The 25294-nt window shown below is 33.7% G+C and overlaps 2 protein-coding genes across 4 annotated transcripts; both read left to right on the top strand.

The window, feature by feature from the left end:
* Positions 1-3087: 3087 nt before the first annotated feature.
* Positions 3088-16354, top strand: LOC107939460 (protein CHROMATIN REMODELING 5). 3 transcript variants are annotated; one of them, XM_016872795.2, is made up of 32 exons: positions 3088-3388; positions 3500-3576; positions 4275-5121; positions 5316-5383; positions 5674-6099; positions 6492-6716; positions 6861-6944; positions 7770-7829; positions 7929-8032; positions 8201-8252; positions 8983-9046; positions 9224-9317; positions 9439-9526; positions 9608-9742; positions 10021-10212; positions 10308-10375; positions 10677-10770; positions 10876-11000; positions 11080-11143; positions 11375-11587; positions 11740-11982; positions 12080-12190; positions 12340-12426; positions 12613-12792; positions 12897-12977; positions 13120-13365; positions 13662-13817; positions 13932-14109; positions 14206-14387; positions 14643-14996; positions 15109-15202; positions 15338-16354. In XM_016872795.2, exons 3-32 carry the CDS (start codon positions 4374-4376, stop codon positions 15844-15846), a joined length of 5325 nt encoding a protein of 1774 aa, XP_016728284.1. In that variant the 5' UTR covers positions 3088-3388; positions 3500-3576; positions 4275-4373; the 3' UTR covers positions 15847-16354. The 3 variants fall into 3 exon arrangements, with proteins under 3 accessions (XP_016728284.1, XP_016728283.1, XP_016728285.1); XM_016872796.2 differs by having other exon boundaries at positions 3105-3388; positions 3505-3576; XM_016872794.2 differs by lacking the exon at positions 3500-3576 and having other exon boundaries at positions 3098-3388.
* A 1780-nt stretch (positions 16355-18134) lies between these two features.
* Positions 18135-23359, top strand: LOC107939451 (serine--glyoxylate aminotransferase). Its single transcript, XM_041085865.1, has 6 exons — positions 18135-19159; positions 19290-19548; positions 19645-19929; positions 20622-20988; positions 21397-21607; positions 23084-23359. Exons 2-6 carry the CDS (start codon positions 19344-19346, stop codon positions 23219-23221), a joined length of 1206 nt encoding a protein of 401 aa, XP_040941799.1. The 5' UTR covers positions 18135-19159; positions 19290-19343; the 3' UTR covers positions 23222-23359.
* Positions 23360-25294: the final 1935 nt, after the last annotated feature.

Raw genomic sequence — 25294 nt, 5'->3', positions numbered from 1 at the left:
AGGTCGAAGAGCTAATTCTTGGAAAACTATATAGGTCCATTAACGCTACACATCGATTAATGCAATATGAGAGAAGGGTGCAAATTTTGTAAAAGTTTCTTTTCAAAAATTGAAGGGAAACAACCAAGTATATTATACGTCATGTAAATGAAGCATCGTAGGGGCAAGAAGACACGAATGTTCATTTTAGAAGAGAAGTGAGATTTATGCATGCCATACGTCGACAGTTATAAGGTAAAAGGGTGAAAGATCTAAATTTTGGAAAATGCAAGATAAATCTTCTTGTGCTATGTAAAAAATAAAATTCCAGTTCTTGCAGTTCACAATTTTTAGTCCAACCATAGATTGTGGCTCAATCGATTCTTACATTACTTCGAATCGATATACTATCTAGTTCTCGATCTAGCTTATCGGACCGATTTCAACAACACAAGCAATAAAGGTTTAAAGCCAATTTTGGGAAAACTATAGGGGTTTATCAACACCACACGTTGACTAATGTAATGGGAGAGAGGGGTGCAACATTTGCAAAAGTTTCATTTCAAAAATCAAAGGGAAGTGACCGAGTATGCTACACGTCATGTCAACTTACATGTGCCATACATTGATAGCTATAAGGTAAAAAAGGTAAAAGCTAAATTTTTTGGATTGGTATACCACTCAGTTCACGATCTAGCTGATTAGTTCGATTTCAACAGCATTAGTAAAAAGGGTCGAGAACCAATTCTTAGAAAACTAAACGGGTTTATAAATGCCACATGTCGACTAATGTAATAGATGAGAGTGGTACAAAATTTGTGAAAGTTCCATTTCAAAAATCAAAGGGAAACAACCAAGTATACTACACGTCATGCTAGCAAAGCACCATAGGGGCAAGAAGACATGAATGCTTCATTTTAAAATATAATGAATGGGACTCATGTGCCATACATTGACAGTTATAAGGTAAGGGGTGAAAGAGCTAAATTTTGGAAAATGCGAGATAGATTGGTCGTGCTATGTATTTTTTTTACTTGTTATTGCAGTTCAGAATTTGTGGTCCAAATGTAGTTTGCGACTCAATTGCTTCTTACCTTTACTCTAGACTAATATACCAACTAGTTTTTAGTCTGATTCATCGATCAGTTTCAACAACATTCGTGAGAAAGGTCGAGAGCCAATTATTGGATAACTATATGGGTTCGTCAACGCCGCACGTCAACTAATGTAGTGGGAGAGAAGGGTGAAAATTTTGTGAAAGTTCCATTTTAAAATTTGAAAGGAAATTGTTAAGCATGCTACAAGTTATTTCCACAAAGCATCGGAAGGGTGAGAAGACGGAAATGCTTTATTCTATAAGAGAACGAGGGGGACTCACACATGCTATACATTGACTGTTATAAGGTAAAGGATGAAGTAACTAATTTTTGGAAAATGCAAGATAGATCTAGTTGTGCTATATAAATTTTTATCGGTTCTTGCAATTCATGATTTACGATCCAACTGCGGTGTGCGGCTCAACCAGTTCTCGCCCTTACTCCGAACTGGTATACTAGCTGGTTCCCAATTTGACTGGCCAGTTCAATTTCAAAAATATTGGCAAGATATACCAATAGCCAATTTTTGGAAAACTGTATAGGTCTGTCAAAGTCACACAACAAATAACGCGATGGGAGTGGGGTGCAAAATTTGCAAAAGTTACATTTTAAAAGTCGAAGGGGAACAACTAAGTATGTTACATGTTATGTTGACAAAGCATCATAAGGGCGAGAATACGCAAATGCTTTGTTTTAAAAGGAATGAGTGTGTGGGACTCACGCATGCCGTATATTGATTGTTATAGATAATGGGGTGATGAGCTAAATTTTGGAAAAATGTGAGATAGATCTAGTCGTGCTATGTAAATCTTTTTACCGGTTTTTGTAGTTTACAATTTGTGGTCCAACCCGATTTACGACTCAACACGTTCTCATCCTTGCTCTAGACTAATATACTAACTAGTTTCTAGTTCGACTAGCCAGTTCAATTTCAATAACACTGGTGAGAATGGCTGGGAGCCAATTATTGGAAAATTGCATAAGGTCCATCAATGCCACACACCAACTAATGCAATAGGAAATGATGACAAAATTTGCGAAAGTTCCATTTCAAAAACTGAAAGGAAACGACCAAGCATGCTATGTGTCATGCTGACGAAGAATTATAGGAGTGAGAAGACATGAATGCTTCATTTATGAGAGAACAAGTGGGGTTCGCACATGCCATATGTCCATACATTAATGGTTACAAGGTATGGTGTGAAAGAGCTAAATTTTGAAAAATGTGTGATAGATCAAGTCGTGTTATGTAAAAGAGTGTAATTTGGATAGGAAACACGAGAGGTCGTTGAGATTGTTATGTAGACATGTTGGATGTCGAGAGGGTAATGTAGCCACGCCACATGTCCCTTAAAGGGTTTAAGAACCCTACTCTTGCCAAACAAGCAAATATCAAAAGCAAAACATAAAAAATCCCTGAGAACATTATGAGAATAAGTTAGCTATCAAGAGGTTACACCATCAAGTTGAGCATTCCTCAAAGTCTGATAAGCTCTAATTTTATAAAATATATATACCTTGAAAAATACATGAGAGAATCAAAGTCGTGCCACGTGGATAGGTTGATGGTTAGATTAAGAATTCTCAAAATTCCTTAAAACTCGGATGGAGTCATAATCGCGCCACAATGATTTAAAGAAGTCCATCATCCAAAATAAATTTACAAAATCTATATTTTCTTATACACAAATATTTCATTTTTTATAACAAAAATTATAAATAAAAAGTATAATAAATATACCCCTATGTATGTATATCAAACCCACCACCGTTGCCGCGTACGCCGTACGATTAATCGTCCAAAAAGCCCTCCCCGACACATTCCAACACCACGTGGCTTCATTCCATTGGCCACAGTAAAAAAAAATATTACAAAATCAACAAAAAAAGAGAAGAAATTAGGGGTTTTATTTACTTAAATTTTAATTTTAGGTTTTTTCTTATAATACAGAGATAGATTTTTGTTTTATTTTTAATATATTTTTTCTATAAAACACGTTTCCCCTAAGGAGAAAAAAAAATTAACCTACCCCTTTTATATTGCATCTCAAATAAAAAACTTCACTATTATTTTCTTCTCTAATTTTTTTTCCTAATCGGACGATTAACCAAAAAAGCGCATCGTCTTCTTCCTTTGGAATCGGCACTTTTTTTCACCTTCAACTCGGCTTATCTTAGCCACCGGCGCCGATTCAAAAGACCCGAACCACCTTGAAACCCGTAAAACCGGGAGAGACCCGAGTGAAAACGGTCTCTTCGTTTTCAAAAAAATTGGCGGCCGGTTTTCTTTAATTTTACCGGCGATTTAAAAGGTGCTTACGATTGTTAACCTTCGCATCTTTTTTTGTTTTCCAGTTACACCCAAATGAATTATTTTTTCCTTATTAGCCAAAAAATTTAACTCTCATTTTTGTTTTGTGAAGGCCAGCTTCTTTGTTCTTGATCAATAATCGGCTTTCTTTGGCGGGCGATTTTGTTTTTAATTTTTTACTTTTTGAGGGTATGGATTTAGGATTGTGAATTGTTGCTTATGTTTTTGGTTTTAGGGTTTGTTAATCGATGTTTATAGTATTCGATTTTTATTTTCGTGTTTGGAGTGACCGATCTATTGGTCGTTTTGTTTAGTTCATGGTTTTCTTCCGTTTTTTGGGTTAGGGTTTCATGATTTTGTGGATTGGTTTGGTTGGAAATTTGATCTTTTTGTGCTTGAATTCATTCTATAAGTGTTTGTGAATTTGAATTTAAGTTTGACTTTACACTGTCTTGGTCCTATGTATGTGTTTCTTAGTTTAGAATTGTATTTGCTCGAATGAAGTTATTGCTATGTCAAGTTTCCAGTCTTTTGTATTGAGTTTTGAAGTTTTTGTCTGGTTTTTGGCTCCTTGCAACGTCAATAATGACTTTAAATTTGCATTTAACTATGTTCTTCTCCTTGAATTCTTTGCTTGTTCCGCAAATGTAGCAAACTGAAAAGAGTTTTAATGTTGGGCATTGAATTGTTTGATTATTCAGCTAGGTGATTTTTTTTTAACCAAATTGTATTCTTTAGTGAAGATTATGTTCATTTGTCTCGAGGTTCTTTGTGAGCAATACCTATTTTTGTTTTTTGTTTCCCTTTATATTTCTCCCTGTCAATTGTGTGCTTGGTTTTATCTCAAAAGGACTAAAATTTTTGCATTTGGCTGGTTGAGTACCCAGGTTCTTAGCAAAGATTGTGAAGCTTCTTTTTATTCCGTCAATCTTTTTGCATAATTTGTAAAGAGGGGAGTTCTATGCCTAGGATTTTCAAGTGAGAGGATGGCATGTTTTAGAAACTACTCAAATGACACAATCTCACATGATGCCTTGGAAGGCAAAAGCCAGGGACGGAACAGTGGTAGGATTCTGAGCTCAGCAGAGAACGAGGACATAGATGGTACTTATAGTGAAAGAGAATTTGATATTAACATGGATGCACAGTATCAAAGTGATGGGGTTGGCATTTCAAATTCAGAGCAGAGTAGGCTGCATCATGAGGTGGCTACTGATAATGGTGCTGGCATTTCAAATTCCAATTTTCAGCCAGCAGGAAGGAGAATAGCACCTGGGAGATGGGGTTCAACTTTTTGGAAGGACTGCCAGCCTATGGATCGCCAGGGTGGATCTGATTCTGGGCAGGAGTCAAAATCTGACCATAAGAATTTGGAAGGTTCAGTATATAATTCATCAGATGACAGGGATGATAGGTTAGAATCAGAAGTTGACGAGGCACAAAAAGAAGTTGGCAAGTCTCAAAGGGGTCATTCTGATGTCCCTGCAGATGAGATGTTATCTGATGAATACTATGAACAGGATGGGGAAGAGCAGAGTGATACAATGCATTACAGTGGCTTTGGCAATTCTGTCGGGTTAAATACTAGGCCACAGTCAAAGCATGTTTCTGTCAGTACCAATGTGTCCAGGAGTTCAAGAGCATTGAATAAGCGTAACTATGACAATGAAGATGATAATGACGACAACAATGATGATGTAGATGCAGATTATGAAGAGGAGGAAGAAGAAGATGGTAATATACCTTTCCTGCTTGTCATCATTTGCTGCCTTATTTGTTATTACTGCATTTATCATTGAGTCACTAAGGCTGAATAAGCTAGTACCTTGTGATTGATTAATTATATATAATCCTATTCTTTTAACTATACAACAGTTAATTACTACTCTTGATTTTGAGATGCCAAGTTTTTGCTGTCTTATTTGCAGAAGATGACCCTGATGATGTCGATTTTGAGCCTGACTATGGTCTTGCCAATTCTCATGCAGGGAATAAGGTTATTAAATTAGTTTTACTTACCTTTTTTTTTTGGCTTCAACGTTATGACTTTTATATTATTACCTCCACATTTGTAGTTTTTATAAGGCATATCTGTCATGTTAACCAATTGTCTAGTCTGGTTTTTGGCATTATACTACAACATTCAATTATTGGGCCGTGATTAAAATTATCCGTAATAAATTGTATTCTTGGTTGGTCATGAAGTTTGATGACCCATGATGGTTGTGTTTCTCATGCCTTTTCATTTGCCTGATACTTCTCCCCACTAATTTAGTTCTTAAACAGGATAAAGACTGGGATGGTGAAGATTCTGAGGAAGAAGACAATAGGCATGGTGATTTAGATGTTTCAGATGAAGATGATTCTTATTATAAAAAGAAACCTAAAGGTAGGCAACAGATTAAAGTTGGACCTAATGTAAAACCCACTAGAGAACATAAGTCCTCCAATCGACAAAGAAGAGGGAGATCATCTTTTGAGGAGGATGAGTACTCAGCCGAGGATTCTGATAGTGAAAGCGATGGGGATTTCAAGAGTATGGCAAGGAGAAGTGGAAATAATCATAAAATTAATGCTCGTTCTAATACATTGACAAGCATGGGAAGAAACAATGAGGTTCGTACTTCTGGTAGGTCTGTTCGGAAAGTATCATATGTTGAGAGTGAAGAAAGTGAAGAAATTGATGAAGGCAAGAAAAAAAAGACACGAAAGGTGAAGCCTGTATATCTTGTTATGGTTGATAAATCCTACTTTATGTTTTTTGTAGGCTTTTTTGATATTTTGTATTTGATGTAATTGCTTGTAAATCAGAATTTTGCGATGCAGATTATGCAAGTATTTATGTACCTTGCAGATACAATGTAATACTGACTTCAGCATTTTAGTTGCATATTTTCTATATCCATCTTATTTGAGCCTGTCTGATTTGTTCTTGATTAGTTGTGCTAGGACCATAACACTTTTGTTACCTTTAAATTCTTGGTCATTATTTGTTACTTTATATATAAAGATTAGTTGGATCTCTCATATTGATGCAATTATTTGATTCCAAATGCTCTTTAGTGATATTATTCCTTTCTAAGAATTTTATATCGTATGATTAGGATGAAGCTGAAGAGGAAGATGGTGACACAATTGAAAAAGTGTTATGGCATCAACCAAAGGGCATGGCTGAAGATGCTATTAGAAACAATAGATCTACAGAGCCTGTTTTATTAAGCCACTTGTTTGTCTCTGAACCAGATTGGAGCGAAATGGAATTCCTGATAAAATGGAAAGGGCAGTCACATCTTCATTGTCAGTGGAAATCTATTTCTGAGCTGCAAAACGTATGGTTTTATTTTTTATATTACTTATATTAGTGCATGTGTTTTTTTAGTAGGTATAATTTTGTGGACGTTTATTTCCACTGTACTGTCTTCTCTCTCTTATTCTGATGACTCCCTCTTTGTGTTTCCTACATGATTTTGCAGCTTAGTGGTTTTAAGAAGGTTCTAAATTACACTAAAAAGGTGATGGAGGATGTGAGATACAGGAAGTCACTTTCACGTGAGGAGGTATGCTTATGTCTGTAAGCTTTTGTTTCTGAAATTCTCATTTCAACTTGCTGATATCAATTGAAGCGCTTTGGAAAATGTTCTCTTTCTGTCTTACTGAATTCATTATTTATCTAAATTCTTATGAACAAAAATAATGCGCTGTATATTCTTCTACCGTTTGGAAATTTCATGGGTCATTGTCCCGGTATATGAACAGTCAATAGGTGTAGCTCCTGTATTTAGTTCCTTGGGGACTAACTATTTGAAAGAACAAGCTTGTTGGGATATGGAAAATTTTGGTGGGGAATATTGGGACTCAGTTCATCGTATCTCTTCTTGAGGGCATACTGTCATTCTACCAAGTTGTTTAATCTAGTTCTTAAAAAACTGGTTTATATCCTTTTGTAAATTGATAATTTGTTGATTCTGCAGAACAAGGTAACCTATTAAGTTTTTGTTGGTTTTGGTCCTTATCTATATAGTCTAAGGCCTTTCTTCCTGTTGGGAAACTGGATTTGTTGCATTTTCTTATGGTGTTTATTTTGCCAATACATATTCCATCTAGCATATATTGGGGAGTAGCTCTTTATGTTATTATCAAAACTGTTTTTCCTCCCTTTTGTGATCTTTTCAAAATTATTCTTCTCATCTTGAGGTATATCGTAAATCTCATTGATCTCGCTGTAAGTTGTGACTTTATAGGGGAGCATGGAATATGTGAAACAAGGTCTTCCTGCCATGGCAGGGAGACTATAGTTATATAAGCTATTATATAGGTTCTAAGTAAGCCTTTTTCTGGAAGTAGCTCATTTCTTTTTTTTTTTTCCCTCTATTATCTGTTAGATTGAAGTCAATGATGTGAGTAAGGAAATGGACTTGGATCTAATCAAGCAAAATAGTCAGGTTGGTTTTCGTCTATTTTCTATTTCTTACATTGTTATGGTTGGTTTTCGGGGTTGAGCTACAAAACTTAATTGTAATTGGTTGATGTGTTTGTTTCAGGTGGAGAGAGTAATTGTTGATCGAATCAGTAAAGATGCCTTTGGGAATGTGATGTCAGAGTATTTAGTCAAGTGGCAGGGATTGTCTTATGCAGAAGCAACCTGGTAATGGTCTGGATTGGATAGTTCAATTAATTTAAAGTTAGTCTCTACGCCACCTACTCACAAGTGTATATTCTTGTGTGGTGCTATTGTGCTCTGTGTTCTTTTTCTTTTCTGTGTTGCTGCCTGTCCTGTTTTAGACAGCTCACTGTTATGTATTTGTTGTTTCAGGGAAAAGGATATTGATATTCCATTTGCTCAAGATGCTATTGATGAGTATAAGGTAACACGTCCTGCAGATTGTCTCTTTGTTTTACTTATTGTTACTTTTTTTCTGTAGTTGGTGTTCATAATATTGTCGATCTGGGTTTGTCTGCATTTGTGGACATTTTGCCCCTAGGCTAGTTAAGTAAATTATTCAGAGTGGCAATGTTAGAAGTATCCTTGCCTTTCAACATAAAATGTCATTGCAGGCATTGCTGCATTGCCCGATGCTGCGATGGTAGATAACTTTCACTGATGTATTCGATTTTATCATTAAGTAGGTTAAAGGAAATTAATACAAGTTGGTTGTATGGTACTGAAGGTGTGCATGTTGTGCAGATATTTTGATCTCTATTTTTCTTTACATGTTAAAATTGGTCATGGTAGCCAACTTTGCTATTTGAAATTCTACAATTTGTTAAAGATTCTAGGAGATTAATTTGGGGTGTATCAATCCAGTCAGTTGGTAAATTGAGGGTGGTATATCTTATCACATTTCAAGCTGGTGGTTCTGCTGGTTTTGGCTATCAAACAAATACAAACCATAGTAGGCATCTGTTCGAAAGTGAAATTAGACTTGAGAAGTTGGAATTTATGATGTCCATTATAATCCAACATATATTATTACATTGTGCAACCTAATCATTTGAGTTTGTGTTTCTTATTTTCTTGAATATGCTCAGATAAAAGTTAACTATTATCTCGTACAGTTATACCTATTAAAGACTTGTTTCTCATTCTGTAAACAGGCTCGTGAAGCTGCAATGGCTGTGCAGGGGAAAATGGTAGATCACCAGCGTAAGAAGGGAAAAGGTAAGCACTACTAATGTTTTTCTCCGTACATGTGTATGATTAAAGTTTGCATCATATAGCCACTGACCTCTAGTCCCTCTTGAACTCGGTCTTTGTGTCTGCTAGATTTACTTTGATTAGTATCACAATTAATCATGTAAATGGATTTTGAACTGGCTTGCATTTTTTCATCTTTAGCAAGTTTGCGGAAACTTGATGAACAGCCAGAATGGTTAAGGGGAGGAAAGCTTCGTGATTATCAGCTGGAGGGTTTGAATTTTCTTGTCAACAGGTATATGCTTGTCTCTTTTGCTTTAGGTTAGCATTTTATTTTTACTTAAAATGTCCGTCTTACTCTTGAGAAGTCCAGTATATTTATCTATTAATGCATGCATTTCATATTCACATTTCAGTTGGAGAAATGATACTAATGTCATCTTAGCTGATGAGATGGGTCTTGGTAAAACTGTGCAGTCTGTATCTATGCTTGGTTTTCTACAGGTACTCACATTGGCTTTTAAGAATTGCTATCTTTTACGATATTTAAGTTTATGAGTTTTTATTGATATATAAAATTTTCAGAATGCTCAACAAATACCCGGCCCGTTTCTTGTGGTCGTACCATTATCCACACTGTCAAACTGGGCTAAAGAATTTAGAAAGTGGCTTCCTGATATGAACATTATTGTATATGTTGGTACTCGTGCCAGCCGAGAGGTGAGTCTTGTTTTTCTTGTATGTATGCTCCTTTTATTCAAATAGATTTAAAATTTGCATCATGGAGTTGAGACATAATATGTCTTTACATAATACCATTTTGTCTCCATCTAAATATTTGCTGTGGTGTGTAGCTCTTTTTAGTCTTTATGTGTTTACTTTAGTTAGTTTTGTTTTAGAAATTGCGTATTTACATAAGGTGGATGGTAGTTTCGAATAATTTTAACCCTTCCCATGAACCCCACCCCACTTTTTACATTTTCTTCTTTTGTTGGCAGGTTTGTCAGCAATATGAATTTTACAATGACAAGAAAATTGGCAGACCTATAAAATTTAATGCCCTGCTGACTACTTATGAAGTAGTTCTGAAGGATAAAGCAGTACTGTCTAAGATAAAATGGAACTATTTGATGGTTGACGAAGCTCATAGGTTGAAGAATAGTGAGGCGCAGTTGTACACAACTCTTTCGGTATGCCCTATTCAGTTCTTCAACTTTCTGCCTGCATAATTGTGTTGGTTTTGTTAATTTGATTAATTTTGGATGATGCCTTTCTGTTTGCTCAGGAATTTAGCACTAAGAACAAGTTGCTAATTACTGGAACTCCATTACAAAACAGTGTGGAGGAGCTATGGTATTATTTTCTTTTCCATGTATTAGTATGATTATTGGAAGTTTTGCGTTTTTTATTTTCTACATTTTTTTAGATAGATGCTAAAATAGATTTATATCAAAGCTGATTTTTTTATCCCGATATCAACATTATTTTGCATTACACGACCAAGTTTCTTTGCCTTCTTTTCATTGTATTTTATAACAGAATTAATTCCTTGAGGATAAAATTGTTTACCCAAAATTTGATCTTATTAAAATTCTTCTGTGCCTTGATATTGAGGTATATTCCATTATTTACATCCAAGAAAAATATTCCACAGGGCTCTGCTTCATTTCCTTGATCCCGACAAGTTCAAAAATAAGGATGATTTTGTTCAAAATTACAAGAATCTTAGTTCGTTTAATGAAATTGAGGTATGACATTAAAAATTTAAAAGTGATCTCATATTTTTATTATGTTTCGTAGGTTGTTAAGATATTTATTTGACTTGATCTAAATGAAAGCCTGTGTTTACATAGCTTGCTAATCTTCACATGGAATTGAGGCCTCACATTCTTCGAAGGGTTATCAAAGATGTAGAGAAGTCTTTGCCTCCAAAAATTGAGCGTATCCTTAGGGTTGAGATGTCCCCACTTCAGAAACAGTAAGTCATAAATATCTTTTGAATAAGTTGTACTTTTTTCTATTGCATAAACATGGGGTACTATTTGTATTTTATGAAGGTATTATAAGTGGATTTTGGAACGCAACTTCCATGACTTAAATAAAGGTGTTCGTGGCAATCAGGTTAGCATCTCTTATTATTTTTTTGGCTTGATGATTTTATCTCTGCTGAAGCTTGTTTGTGGTGTTTGTCTTCTTTTGTTTTGGTTTTACTTGTATTTTGTTACTGATAAAAGTATGCAGCATATAGATAAATTTTATATTCCTGTAGAAACAGTGTACAGAGTTTTGTTTCCTTTCTTGTCAAGCAGTATTACCGGTTAGTGAAATGAGGTATTTTCTTTTAAATTGCAGGTGTCGCTTTTAAATATAGTAGTCGAGCTGAAGAAATGCTGCAATCATCCCTTCCTGTTTGAAAGTGCTGATCATGGTTATGGTGGGGACACTGGCATGAATGATATTAGTAAACTGGAGAGAATTATATTAAGCAGTGGGAAGCTTGTTATACTTGACAAGTTGCTTATGAGGTTGCATGAAACGAAGCATCGTGTTTTAATCTTTTCCCAGGTCTGTACTGGATTTTGTAAATATAATTCTGAACCGCTTGTTTCCTTCAATATTGTTATTCTCATCAGTGATTGGCTGGTCTTTATGTTTTTAATGGATGCTATGTCTGGGTAAGTTACGCAAGGTGTTTTACTTGTTCATGTTATTTCCAGATGGTTAGAATGCTGGATATATTAGCCGAGTACATGTCACTCAGAGGGTTCCAATTCCAGAGGCTTGATGGTAGTACAAAGGCGGAGTTGCGGCAGCAGGCTATGGATCATTTCAATGCACCTGGAAGTGATGATTTTTGCTTCCTTCTTTCTACTCGGGCTGGTGGGCTCGGTATCAACCTGGCAACTGCAGACACTGTCATAATATTTGATTCTGACTGGAACCCCCAGAATGACTTACAGGTGTCAAGCTTGACAGTGCTTTTCCCAGCATCATTTTCTATGTTTCCAATGAAAAATTTAGTATTTTATTCATGCATACTGTTTTATTGTGCTTCAGGCAATGAGTAGAGCTCACAGAATTGGGCAACAAGAAGTTGTCAACATTTACAGATTTGTGACAAGCAAAAGTGTTGAGGAAGACATCCTGGAGCGAGCTAAGAAGAAGATGGTCATTTTCTTTAACTTGCATGAATGTGTTCCTATATATTCTTAAATGCATTTATTAATGTAAATTATATGGAAGGGGGCCTAATTTAACTCTTTTATTCTCCATTTAAAGAGTAATTTTATGCGTTTTCTTCTGGGTGCTTTCTATAGGTGCTTGACCATTTGGTGATCCAAAAGTTAAATGCAGAGGGTAGACTGGAGAGAAAGGAAACAAAGAAAGGGGCTTATTTTGACAAGGTAAGGATATGTCTTGAAGCAATTGCTCAAGTCTGTAGTTGTTAATATGTTGTTTGTTTGGCTTTTGGTTGTTGGAACTGACTACATTATTGACCACTTCTTTCTTGGAAATATCTTGTGGTTTTGATGCGTATAAATTTTTAACAATTTCTTTAACATAATTCTACATTTCTTTTACAATTCCAGAATGAATTATCAGCAATTTTGAGATTTGGAGCTGAAGAATTGTTCAAAGAGGATAAAAATGATGAAGAAAGCAAAAAAAGGCTGTTAAGTATGGATATTGATGAAATTCTTGAAAGAGCAGAAAAGGTTGAGGAGAAAGTCAGTGAAGAGGAAGGGAATGAATTGTTGAGTGCTTTTAAGGCAAGCAACTAATACTTTGTTATTGTGGTGGAGTTTTTTGTAATAGTTTTACAGATTATTTCAAGTCTTATGAAATTGGTTTCTGTTTCTTTCATTGTGCTCAGGTTGCAAATTTCTGTAGTGCTGAAGATGATGGGTCTTTCTGGAGTCGTTGGATAAAACCAGATGCCATTGCCCAAGCAGAAGTATAATCCTGATATTTTCTATTAGTCTTATTTTTACCAAAAGTTTTTGACTATTGCTTGTACATTTTCAAGTTTAATGTTCTTTGTTTTTTATTAGACAATTTGTTGGATCCATCTGCCTAAGTTATTCTTTTTGCATTAGGATGCTCTAGCTCCTCGTGCTGCAAGAAATACCAAGAGTTATGCTGAGACAAGTCAACCTGAGAGAAGTAACAAAAGAAAGAAGAAGGGATCTGATCTTCAAGAGCAGCAGGAGAGAGTTCCAAAGCGCCGTAAAGCAGAATACTCTGCCCCCTCGGCACCAATGATTGAGGGAGCAACTGCTCAAGTGAGAGGATGGTCTTATGGGAATTTGCCTAAGAGAGATGCATTGCGTTTTTCTCGAGCGGTACAGTTTCTAGTCTTCTGCAGTTTGTTGTGCACATGCACCATATCCCTCCTTTTTAAAAAAAATAATTTGCAGCTTGTTATAGATATTGCTACTTAAAATAGCATCCCGCATATTTTCTTTAGAGCAACCTGTGCACCATGAAAGTTCTCTGAAGTTAATCTAATACATATGATTCTCGTCTACCTCTTTCTTTTTAAGCAATAGGTGGCAACTTAATGTTTTAGTTAATCAGAGTTCAGAGTCAATTTTTTTAGTTTTTCTAGTTACAGGCTATTTTTTTTATGGCTCATCAGGTTATGAAATTCGGGAATGAGAGCCAAGTCACTTTGATAGCAGAGGAAGTTGGTGGTGCTGTTGCAGCAGCTCCACTTGATGCGCAGATTGAGCTCTTCAATGCGCTAGTTGAAGGATGCAGGGAAGCTGTTGAATTAGGAAATATAGAACCTAAGGTTCGTTGAAATAGTTATTAATTATATTTGGTTCCAATTCCTACACTGTCATCCTTTACTTGTTTTAATTCTAGAGCATTTTGTGACTAACATTTATTTGGTAATTACCTGCAGGGACCATTATTAGATTTCTTTGGTGTTCCTGTTAAGGCAAATGATCTGATTAATCGTGTCCAAGAACTTCAGCTCTTAGCAAAACGAATAAGTCGATACGAGGATCCCATAAAACAGTTCCGTGTGTTGATGTACCTTAAACCCTCTAATTGGTCTAAAGGGTGTGGGTGGAATCAGAGTATGTCTATACCATTTTTATTCTCTGTTATAGGCAACATAATTAAATGAAAATTGCTATGGACTTAACTTATTTTATCCCGTTAATTGTCACTAGTTGATGATGCAAGATTGCTTCTGGGAATATACTACCATGGATTTGGTAATTGGGAAAAGATAAGATTAGATGAAAGGCTTGGCCTCACAAAGAAGATTGCTCCTGCCGAACTTCAGCACCATGAAACCTTTCTGCCACGTGCACCTAATTTGAAGGAGCGTGCTAATGCACTCTTGGAAATGGTATTTCTCCTATGCAGTATTGTTCTTAATGTTTAATAAAAAATAAATTCATCTCTTTTTTTTTTCTTTTTAAATAGAATAGTAAATCTAGTTGATTGGTTTAATTTTGGTTCTGTTGGGAAATTCTTGCTTTATTTACTTGTATGGAAACATTTTGCTTATATCATTTGTAGAAAATCTAGTGCCTGGTTGCATGCTTTGTATGCTGTGCTTTTAGGCTTCATATTATTCTCAAACTGGGACCTATCTCCACAGGAACTTGCAGCTGTTGGTGGTAAGAATGCTGGTGTCAAAGCTGGTCGTAAACCTTCAAAGAAGGAAAAGCAGAATCCTCTAAACGTATCTATATCTCATGTCAGAGACAAGAAAGGTAAACCGGGTTCTACTAAGGTGAGTTTTAAAATGGGTAGGGACAAAACCGAGAGACCACAGAAAGTTGAACCTTTAGTTAAAGAAGAAGGTGAAATGTCTGACAACGAGGAAGTATATGAGCAGTTTAAGGAAGTGAAGTGGATGGAATGGTGTGAAGATGTTATGATTGATGAAATAAAAACCCTTCGTCGGCTCCAAAGATTGCAGACTACTAGTGCAGATCTTCCCAAGGATAAGGTTTACTATTCTATTCTGAATCCCTCTTTTTATGTCTCTTTGATTTTATTTTATTTTATTTTTATTTTTGCGAGCCGGATTTGTGCTCATTCCATGTTCTATTTTCTTCCAGGTACTTTCGAAAATTCGGAACTATTTGCAGCTTCTTGGAAGGAGGATAGATCAAATTGTCTTAGAACATGAAGACGAGCTCTATAGACAAGATCGTATGTGGTTCTTCATACTGTTTAATTAAGTTTTAGTTTGTTAATCACGCATTTGGTCTATCTTGTGTGCACATTCACATTTTAGAACTTTGTCGTTAGATAATTTCTTTTATTTAATTTCAATTATCGTTGCAGGGATGACCATGCGTTTATGGAACTATGTCTCTACATTTTCAAATCTTTCTGGTGAGAGGCTTCATCAGATTTATTCGAAGCTTAAGCAGGAACAGGACGATGATGGAGGTGTTGGACCTTCCCATATGAACGGTTCCACACCTGGCCATGTTGATAGAGACGGTGATCCTAATTTCTTCCCTCCTTTTTCACGTTCTACCGATAAGCAACGAGGGTATAAGAAGAATGCAACGGCACATCAAACATCACAACCGATTCATAAAGGCATCGATACCGCAAAGTTTGAAGCTTGGAAACGATGGAGAGCAGAAACGGTTAACCATCCTCAACTTCAACCCCCAACTCAAAGACCTCTGAACAATGGTAGTACTCGTGTAGTAGACCCAAACTCATTGGGGATTCTTGGGGCAGGACCATCTGATAAACGTCTTGTTAATACCGAACGGCCATTTCGGATGCGTCAAACTGGATTTCCACAAAGGCAAGGTTTTCCCTCAGGCATCAAGTAAAAGCTTTTAAGCACTGTGCTGGATGATAGTCGATAGAAAATGAAATACGCCGATTTGCTTCGACCATGTGGCATTGACTGCTTCAGCCATTGAATACTTTCAGCGATTCTTTTTTCACCATGGGAATAAAAATCTGCTATCCGAATCTTTATGGCTGGATCGGACAAGTTATCCACCAGATGGGAGTTGCATCGATGTAAAAAGACGGCTCATGAAGAACACAAAAGATCGACTAACATGAGCAGACAGGGAATTGCAGTGACCTCGCAACCATTTTTTTCTCCGACCTTTTTTGTTTTCCGAAGTAAGTCAAAGTATTTTGTTTACGTATATAGCACAGGAATAGCAGGGAAAAGAAAAACAGAAAATGTCGATTCAATTTCGAAAAATACATGCATGAGATGTGTTTTACCATGGCAGAAGTGTACATTATTAGGGTATGTATTTTTGCTTCAAAAAAGATGCAAATTTTGTTAGCAATAATATTGGCATAAATTTGCTTCTGGTATACTATTTGAGACCTTGTGTTTATAAAAAAAAAAAGTTTGAACATGACTGGACTAGCGGAACGGATTGGTTGGATTAGGTATTAGTTTGGAGAGGGGTTTTGAATCGGTTGATCTTAGAATCGGTACGGATTGATTGAATTTGGTAGTTGAAATGAAATTTTAATATTTTTTTATGAATCATTTAATGATTTAATTAATCGAATCAGATAGATCGATTGGATCAGTAAATAGGTGGTTTGATCAGTTCGATTACTGATTTAGTTTTGAAAATTTTGAATGAAACCAAGTTTTATTAATAGGGGCCTCCAAGTTTACAATTGAGTTCGTATTAAATACACTAATGGAGGAATTGTTTTTCGGGTTAAGAATCTATTAGGGTTATCAGTTTCTCTTTTGGTGACGGTTATCAGTTTCTCTTTTGGTGACGGCCTTTTAAAAGCTGTGTGGAACTTTGTGTTTGGTTTTGGCGCACATATGTTTGATTGCAGATTCAGTCTTGAGTAAAAGTCTATTTGAATCGATTTAATTGATTTTATCTATAATTTTAGTTAAATTAACTTCGTAGGAGGATAATATAAGTTAGTTTACAATATGCTTTAAATGATTAAACCGATCGAAGTTTGATTAGGTGTTCTCTTATTCCCCAGCCTTCGGTAGCATAATTGATACAGCAAGGGGGTTCTTTGTCCCTGTGGAGATCTGAGTGACAGTTTTTGAGAATTTCAGAGGTCATGGAAAAATAGATTTTGTATTATTACAACATATGTCAAGTGGAAGTGCGTTGATGTATGCAGCCAAGGCTTCTTATCAAATCAATTGATTTGAACCTTATTTTTACATGACCTGATCAATTCGACCAAGTGTTCATTATTTATTTCCATTGTTAAACTCTTTGATTACATAAACTTTGAGTTTATCAGTTATTAAAGAAAGTATGGAATTGATCGGTTAAAGTTAGTCTTTTATTATTATTTTTAACCGAATCATTCTGTTTAGGTTTATTAGATATCATTTCTTGATTATTGTTTTTTTTTATTTCCCTTTTGTTTTGCAATATTTTTATAACCGGATTGATGGTCAAATTAATTAGGTCACTGATTCGATTAAAAAATAAAAATTCAATTTAACTTATCTATACTGGTTCACAATCCAACCGATTCAGTACAATTATCTAAATAAATATGCCAATCAATTTCAATCCGATCAGTCGGCCTAGTTTAAACATGATTGTTGTTTTGGGATTGATCATAAGATCTTTTGTGGATAGAAATTCAAGACAAATTTGAAGAAGCTGGCGAGTTCGACAGGCAGCCTCAAACTTAGGGGATAAAAGAACAATGTTTAACAATGTTGACACACGCTCATATATAAACAAAATTGAATAAAAAACACACACAAAAAAAGGTAAATTACAATAGAGGTCCAACCATGGTTTTTTCTTTCTTTTTTAGTCACCTAACTATGGAAAGTTACAAAATAGTCATCTAACTAATAGTTGCTAGTTAAGTAATCATTTTGTAATTTTTCATAGTTGGGTGACTAAAAAAGAAAAATATATAATTGAGTGACTACTAATGAAATTTACCCTAAAAACACAAAATTGAAATTAAAAAAAAAAAAAGGTTAAGGTGGTGTGTGGTGTTAGTTGCAAAGAGAGAGTGTGGCTGATAACTGATAAGCATTTTATCACTTTATCTTTTCACTTTGCTTTCTCATCCTCATATTCTTACATGCTTCTTTTTAACCTTTTTTATTATTCGAATTTGGATATGAATGAATAATTAACGTAATATGTTTATTTTTTAAAAAATAATTGAGTTTCGGATTAATTTTATCTTGTCACTTTGTTTTCTCTTTCTCCTATTCTTACATGGTTCTTTTTATTTTTTATTTATTACTCGAATTGAGATATGAATGAATAATCGACATAGTATGTTTAATTTTTTAAAAAAATTGGGTTTCCGATAAATTCAACCTGATTTATAGACAATTTTAATCAAAATTTGTTCACATTGTTAAGGGATATTTGATTCTTTCATAAGAATATTTGTGTAGTCTATCAGAAACCTACTAACTCGGGTGTAGGGGATTGTTTCCTATCTCTATGGAAAACCCGAATACCTGAACAAGGCATTGAGTTCACTTTGTTTGACAATGTTTTTGGAATGAAATTAATCAAGCCATCGATTCTCAGTTTGTCTAGTTCAAATAAAATAAATTATTAAAAAGTAATAAAATTATAAAATTTGGTTAACCGTTGGTTTCAGTCGGTTTTTTAGCTCGGTTCGTGGGTCAACTATTTTTTTTTTTACTATGTTCCGAAGCAATATACCAGCTAGTTTAGTTCTAAAAACACTGTTCTCAGGAACTTGAGAATGTGAAATAATAGGGTACAGTTCGGGCTTATGCTTCCAACGAGATACTTTCATTTTGTAGAACTCGACACCTTTCAAAATACCTCTCTAGACATTTAAATTTTATGTAGAGTAAAAAGATAAAACCCCTATCGAAGATGATATCGAATAAGTTGAGAAACCCATCAATTCCGAACAAATAACATTTCTTAAATTTCTCTCGAAAAATTTAAAAAATCCATCCACACATATCCATATGTGCCATTCACAGCCGCAGACTTTCAGTTTGGTTTATAGCTCTTATCTGCTAACTTTTTGAGCCACTCTTTTTTTGTTATTATTACATTTAAGTCCCTAACACTTTGGACTGTTTATAAAGGCCGCTATTGTTCTCTTTTCTCTGCCAAAAAAAAAAATCCAATTTTCATTTCAAAGATTCTCTCAAAACAGGTATTACCCATTTTTTTTTCATTTTTTTAGTGTTATTATTATTCTTTCATATATATAATTATTTTTAATTATTTTTGATATTTTCATATAATTATTTATTGGTACTTATATATTTTTTTAATCGTAATAGTGAGGGAGTAGTAGTTCGAGTTATCGACGACGTTTTTTTTCAACACGAAAAAAAATGGATAACTTTTACGCACCAGGGAAGAACCATCTCTTCGTTCCGGGTCCGGTTAACATACCGGAACCCGTTATTCGAGCCATGAACCGGAACAACGAGGATTACCGTTCCCCGGCTATTCCGGCGATGACAAAAACCCTTCTCGAAGATGTCAAGAAGATATTCAAGACTACGACCGGGACTCCTTTTATGATCCCAACAACAGGTATTCGCGGTTTTATCAAACCAAATGAGTAAAGTTTCCGGGAAGTTCTCGGAAAATGGTAATTATCAATGTAATTTTCGTTGTTCTGTATTTTAGGAACCGGTGCATGGGAGAGTGCACTTACTAATACGTTATCCCCCGGTGACCGAATCGTATCGTTCCTCATTGGACAATTCAGTCTTCTTTGGATCGATCAACAACAACGTCTCAAATTCAACGTCGACGTTGTCGAAAGTGAGTGGGGACAAGGTGCTAACCTCGACGTTTTGGCCGAAAAACTCGCGGCCGATCGTACGCACACCATTAAGGCTATTTGTATTGTTCACAACGAAACCGCGACTGGAGTTACCAACAACTTGGCCACAGTGAGAAAACTACTAGGTTAGTGTATATTTTATATGTGCTTTCAAGAGTAGAGTTACTGTTCCATTAGAACTTCATAGTTATGTCCGGTCAAGTCTGTTCAGTTGGATTTTTTTTAATTATTGGTAATAATTTAGTTTGATTTTCGATTTTTCTATACTATATTTGGGTTACTGTCTTTTAGATTTTATTTTATTACTTTCGGATATTATATGGTTAAGTTTTAGTTTTTAAAAATATTTCTAAAAATATATTTTGTAAGTAAATAAAAAATAAGTTATATATTATTTTAGAAATTTAATTTATTTTCACTATTTTAAATATTTACATTATAAAAAAAATTTTAAAATATTTTTTGAACCGATAATTCAATTTAATTCTCTGTTTTTTTCATATTAAATTTGGATTATTGGGCAAAGTTTTAAAGTTTTTTAATAAATATTTCTAAAAAAATAATTTTCAAGCAAAAATAATATTTTAAAAAATAATGTCTATAATTTTCACTATTTTTAATATTTATATAATAAAAAATTATATATTAAATAAAAATAGAATTTAATTCGGTTCGAATAATTACGATTTTTTTAACTTATGAACCGAAATCTTTCAAACAATAACGATTCATATCGGTTTTTAATTTCTCTTTTTTTTTTTTTTTGCTCAACCCTACTTGGTAGTATAAACATCTCATGCATTACATTTATTTTCAGATCATTACGGGCACCCAGCACTGCTTCTCGTCGATGGAGTTTCCTCGATTTGTGCTCTCGATTTCCGTATGGATGAATGGGGAGTTGACGTAGCCTTAACCGGCTCGCAAAAGGCGCTTTCTCTTCCAACCGGGATCGGTATTGTTTGCGCTAGCCCGAAAGCTCTCGAGGCGACCAAAACCGCGAAATCAGTCCGGGTTTTCTTCGATTGGAACGATTACCTTAAGTTTTACAAATTAGGAACATTTTGGCCTTACACTCCTTCAATTCAACTCTTGTATGGACTAAGAGCAGCTTTGGACCTTATTTTTGAGGAAGGACTTGACAATGTCATTGAAAGGCATAGTCGTTTAGGCAAAGCAACAAGGTAAAAAAAAGGTTAAATTATGTGGTTAGTCCCTTTATTTTTATGAAATTGAGATTTAGTCCTTATACTTAAAAAGAAAAAATTAATTCCTACTTTTTTTTTATTTGAAAATTCTAGTCCAATTTTTTAAATTAGAAGTATTTTCCATCAAAATTTATTATTTTGACATTTTGATTAGGATGCCTGCATTTGACGGAAGCTACAAATGACAATAATTATGGGACAAAAGTTTTTAAATTAAAAAAGTAGGAGGGTTAAATTTTTACCTTTACCGTATAAAGATTAAATTTCAATTTCTATCAAAGTACAGGGACTAACAACATATTTTAACCAAAAAAAAAAACACTTGCTCACAACATTACGGTTTGAATCGGTTTTCGATTTCTTAAATAATGTTTTTGAAAACAGGCTTGCAGTGGAAGCATGGGGCTTGAAGAATTGCACACAAAAGGAGGAATGGTTCAGTGACACGGTGACGGCGGTGCTTGTTCCACCATATATTGATAGTTCGGAAATCGTTAAACGGGCATGGAAGAGATACAATTTGAGCTTAGGTCTTGGCCTTAACAAAGTGGCAGGAAAAGTTTTCAGAATAGGACATCTTGGAAACCTAAACGAGGTAATCCACCTTTTGTTTCGACTTTTTATCTCGCTTGAAATATTTGAGTATGGTGTTCGTGTCTCACGTATAATTGAACATTGGTATAAGAAGATAGCACCCCAATAACTCTCTTAGGAAAAAAAAATTAAACATATCCATATCTAATACACCCGACCTTGAGTAATATATACTTGTTTAAGGGCCGAGTTATTTACCTAAGTCAGAGAGCTTACTCGATATTTTGGAGGTTTTAGACAAAAATATTAGGGCCGAAATTAAGCTTAGACGAAAAAGATTAAATTTACTTAAAATATGGGTCAGACTTGAATTTCACTATTTAAGATCTAAATATGACCTCACTTATTCTCCAATTCTTTAATATGTAATTAATTATTTATTTAAATAGTATGTAATTTATATTATATGAAAACTTAATATATAATACTATATAAATATTAAAAAAGTATGTTAAGTTATTTGAGTTTTTAAATTTAATAAAAGGAAGAATATATATTATATAAAATACTAAATATTAAATAAAAATCAATGAGTTTTCAATTAGAAAATTTAAATAATATTATGAATGAGCATGGGTTTAGTTCAATTATTTATAAATACGAGTGAGTATGAAAAAACTTGAGGTCCATATTTCGAATTAGATTAAACTTGACAACTATATACAATGTTGTTACTATACATGAGCCCATGTTGGCCCGTGACACCTTTAAGAGTAACATAGATTTAGAATATTGTTCCTTTTCCGAAGTTGTCTTCATTAAGCACTCATTACTCAATAATTCCGAAGCTAGTATAAATATAAATAGTTTCCACATTGTAAATAAGGCTAGCTGGTATTATGTCCCATATAAGGGCAATACCAAGGGGGTTGGCAAGGTCTCTAATCACCTAAAATGAAATTTTTTAATTTTTTCTCTTTAAAATTTATAAATGATTAAATTTACACTTTAACCTTTCGAAACGATTAAATTTTAGTTTAGTATTTTAAAAATGATAAAAATATAAATTATTAAAATGGTGAAATCAAATTTTAGTTCTTATAAAAATATACAACTAAAATTCGTCTCCTCCTAAAAAAAATTTCCACCTTTGACTCTAGTCCTAAGGGCGAAGGGAGAGGAGGGTTGATAGAGGCTCTAGCCCCCTTAAAATGGGAAAATGCATCTTTAGACCTCAAAAAATTTAAAAAAATTTTAAGTTAATATATGATAAAATTATAATTTAATCCCTCAAAATACTAGAATTTCAATTTAATCCTTTAAAAAAACCATAAAGATATAAGCTAATACAGTGACGAAATTACATTTTAGTTCTCATAAAAAATATATAACTTAATTTTAACCCCTAAATAAAAAGATAAAAACATGGTATATAAGGCTAGAAGAATAAGATAAAAACACTCGTGTTAGATGCAAAACGTGTATCTGAAACTCACACCCGAGCTCGAATAAGGTCGTCTTTTCGTATAATTTTCAGTTGCAACTGCTGGGTTGTTTAGCTGGTGTGGAGATGATACTGAAAGATGTTGGATACCCAGTTAAGCTTGGAAGTGGAGTTGCTGCTGCATCTGCTTATCTGCAAAATAACATCCCAATGATCCCTTCAAGGATTTGATGAAGAATATTGCAATTAATTAATCCATGTAAACTTTTTTTTTAATTTATTTATTTGCTCCATCATAAATTTGTAAAAATATACTTTGATATGTTACTCTATTATACTCTCTCTATCTAAGTCTTTTATTTTCTATCATATATTTAGTGGTGTATCTCGGTATTAAGTTTTGGGGGTTTAATTAAAGTTTTAAAACTTTTAGGGGGTTAACGAGAGTTCTCAAATTTTTGGAGGGTTTAATTGAAAATTTTCAAAAAATTTGAGAGGCTTTATTGAGAATTTTTAAAATTTTTGAGATGCCTGATTAATATTTTTGAAATTTTTAAAAGGGTTGATGAGAAATTTTAAAAACTTTGGGAGGGTGATAATTCAAATTTTCAAAATTTTAGTTGATATTTTATATATTTTTATAATTAAATATAAATATTAAAAATATTTCTTATTATTTAAATTGAATTCAGATTGAGTCGGGTCGGTCCTTGGTGCAAAAATAATTGTCCAAGCCTAAGTCAAATCGAGTGAAGCCTATCAAGTTTGACGGGCTACCCAACCCATGGACAAGTCTAGACTAAAGTAAGATTGACATTTCCAATTGCGGAATTGAATATTGCGAATTTTTATAATATTTGAAAGTATTTGAACAAAAATATTGGGTCCAAAAATAGGTTTGAGTAAGAAAATTAGATTTTTTGAAATACGTGTCAAGCTTGGAGTTGAATATTCAAGACTTGAGCTTGATCTGTTTTTAATATTATAATATATTATTTTATTTTTTATATATTATGCAACTTCTAATAATATGTGGTTAGTATTTGATACATTCAATGAAATATTTGTGCTCGTACTTTAAATATCGAACTTTGATTTTTTAAATATTTTTTAATACACTCTAAATGGGACACGTGTCATCTTTTGAATATTGCTAGTAGAATCCATAAGTAAGATTTTAGTAAATATACATTTTGGTACCTAAACTTATCTTCAATGTTTAAATTAGTACATAAGATTTTTCTGTTTAATTAGATACCTAAACTTGGCTTTTTGGTTCAAATTAATACTTGAACATGACTTCATAGTTCAAATTGGTTCAAATAAGTCATTTACCATAAGGACTAATTTGGACCAAAAAAGCAAGTTCAGATACCATTTTGGATCAAAAAGCTAAATTCAGGTACCTAATTGGACTAATTAAATTTTAGGTATCAAATTAAACCTTGAATCTAAGTTCAGGTACCAAAATTCATATTTACACTTAAATTTTTAATGAAATAAAAAAATGTAATATTATTAATTAGTAACCTAAAAATAGCATAGTTTATCTTTTTCAAATACGGGTGAGTCATTTAAGTCAGGTAAAAATTGAGACCCATATTTTGTATAAAGTTTAACTTAAACAAATGTAAATTATGTTAATATCTTATGATTACCTATTCAAAATCTAATCTAATCCATCACACGAACACCTCTATCTTGAGAAAATATTTTTTTTCCAACTTTTTTTCCCCTTAATTCCATCAAATATTTTGATAAGGCTTATTTTTCTAGACATGTAGAGATGTGGTTTATGTATATTGCCATTTTTTTACTATTAACAAATATTATTATATTTTTAATTTTTTTTAAATGTGCAAAAGAAATACAATTTTTTGGGATAATATAAAATTTGGCCCATGAACTTGGCAATTAGGTCCTTGTACTTGATATTTATAAAAGTTTGACATCACCACATTTAGTGTTTTAATACACGAATCGGTGGTTGAATAGGTTAGACCATCAGTTCCCCGATTCAACTAGTTTGACCGTTGGACCAACAATAATTAAATAATAATAATCTAAAATTTTAAAATATAATTTTTGTTATTAAATTAATTTAACCTATTAAACTGTCGATTTTTGTCTTGATTTTTTATTTTACCAATTTCAAGCAGTTTTCAAATCAACCAGTTCAACCTTTTGTTCAGATCATTATATCAATTAGTTCTTGATACGTTTGATCCTTTCTTTTTCCAATAACACTGGTCACATAATCAAGTCTTGATAGAATCCAAGTTTAAGGACAAAGTGAGACCTAGT

The sequence above is a fragment of the Gossypium hirsutum genome, chromosome A13, assembly GCF_007990345.1.
Source record: "Gossypium hirsutum isolate 1008001.06 chromosome A13, Gossypium_hirsutum_v2.1, whole genome shotgun sequence".
NCBI classification, from domain to species: Eukaryota; Viridiplantae; Streptophyta; class Magnoliopsida; order Malvales; family Malvaceae; genus Gossypium; species Gossypium hirsutum.
This window is presented reverse-complemented; position numbering and strand designations above follow the sequence as displayed.

Bases quoted from the DNA above. Each gene is read 5' to 3' on its own strand.
- LOC107939460 (XM_016872795.2), top strand. From the start codon at position 4,374: ATGGCATGTTTTAGAAACTACTCAAATGACACAATCTCACATGATGCC. The intron at 5,122-5,315 runs GTAATATACCTT...TCTTATTTGCAG, and splicing joins AGAGGAGGAAGAAGAAGATG to AAGATGACCCTGATGATGTC. The intron at 10,771-10,875 runs GTATGACATTAA...GTGTTTACATAG, and splicing joins GTTCGTTTAATGAAATTGAG to CTTGCTAATCTTCACATGGA.
- LOC107939451 (XM_041085865.1), top strand. From the start codon at position 19,344: ATGGATAACTTTTACGCACCAGGGAAGAACCATCTCTTCGTTCCGGGT. The intron at 20,989-21,396 runs GTAAAAAAAAGG...TTTTGAAAACAG, and splicing joins CGTTTAGGCAAAGCAACAAG to GCTTGCAGTGGAAGCATGGG. The intron at 21,608-23,083 runs GTAATCCACCTT...TATAATTTTCAG, and splicing joins ATCTTGGAAACCTAAACGAG to TTGCAACTGCTGGGTTGTTT.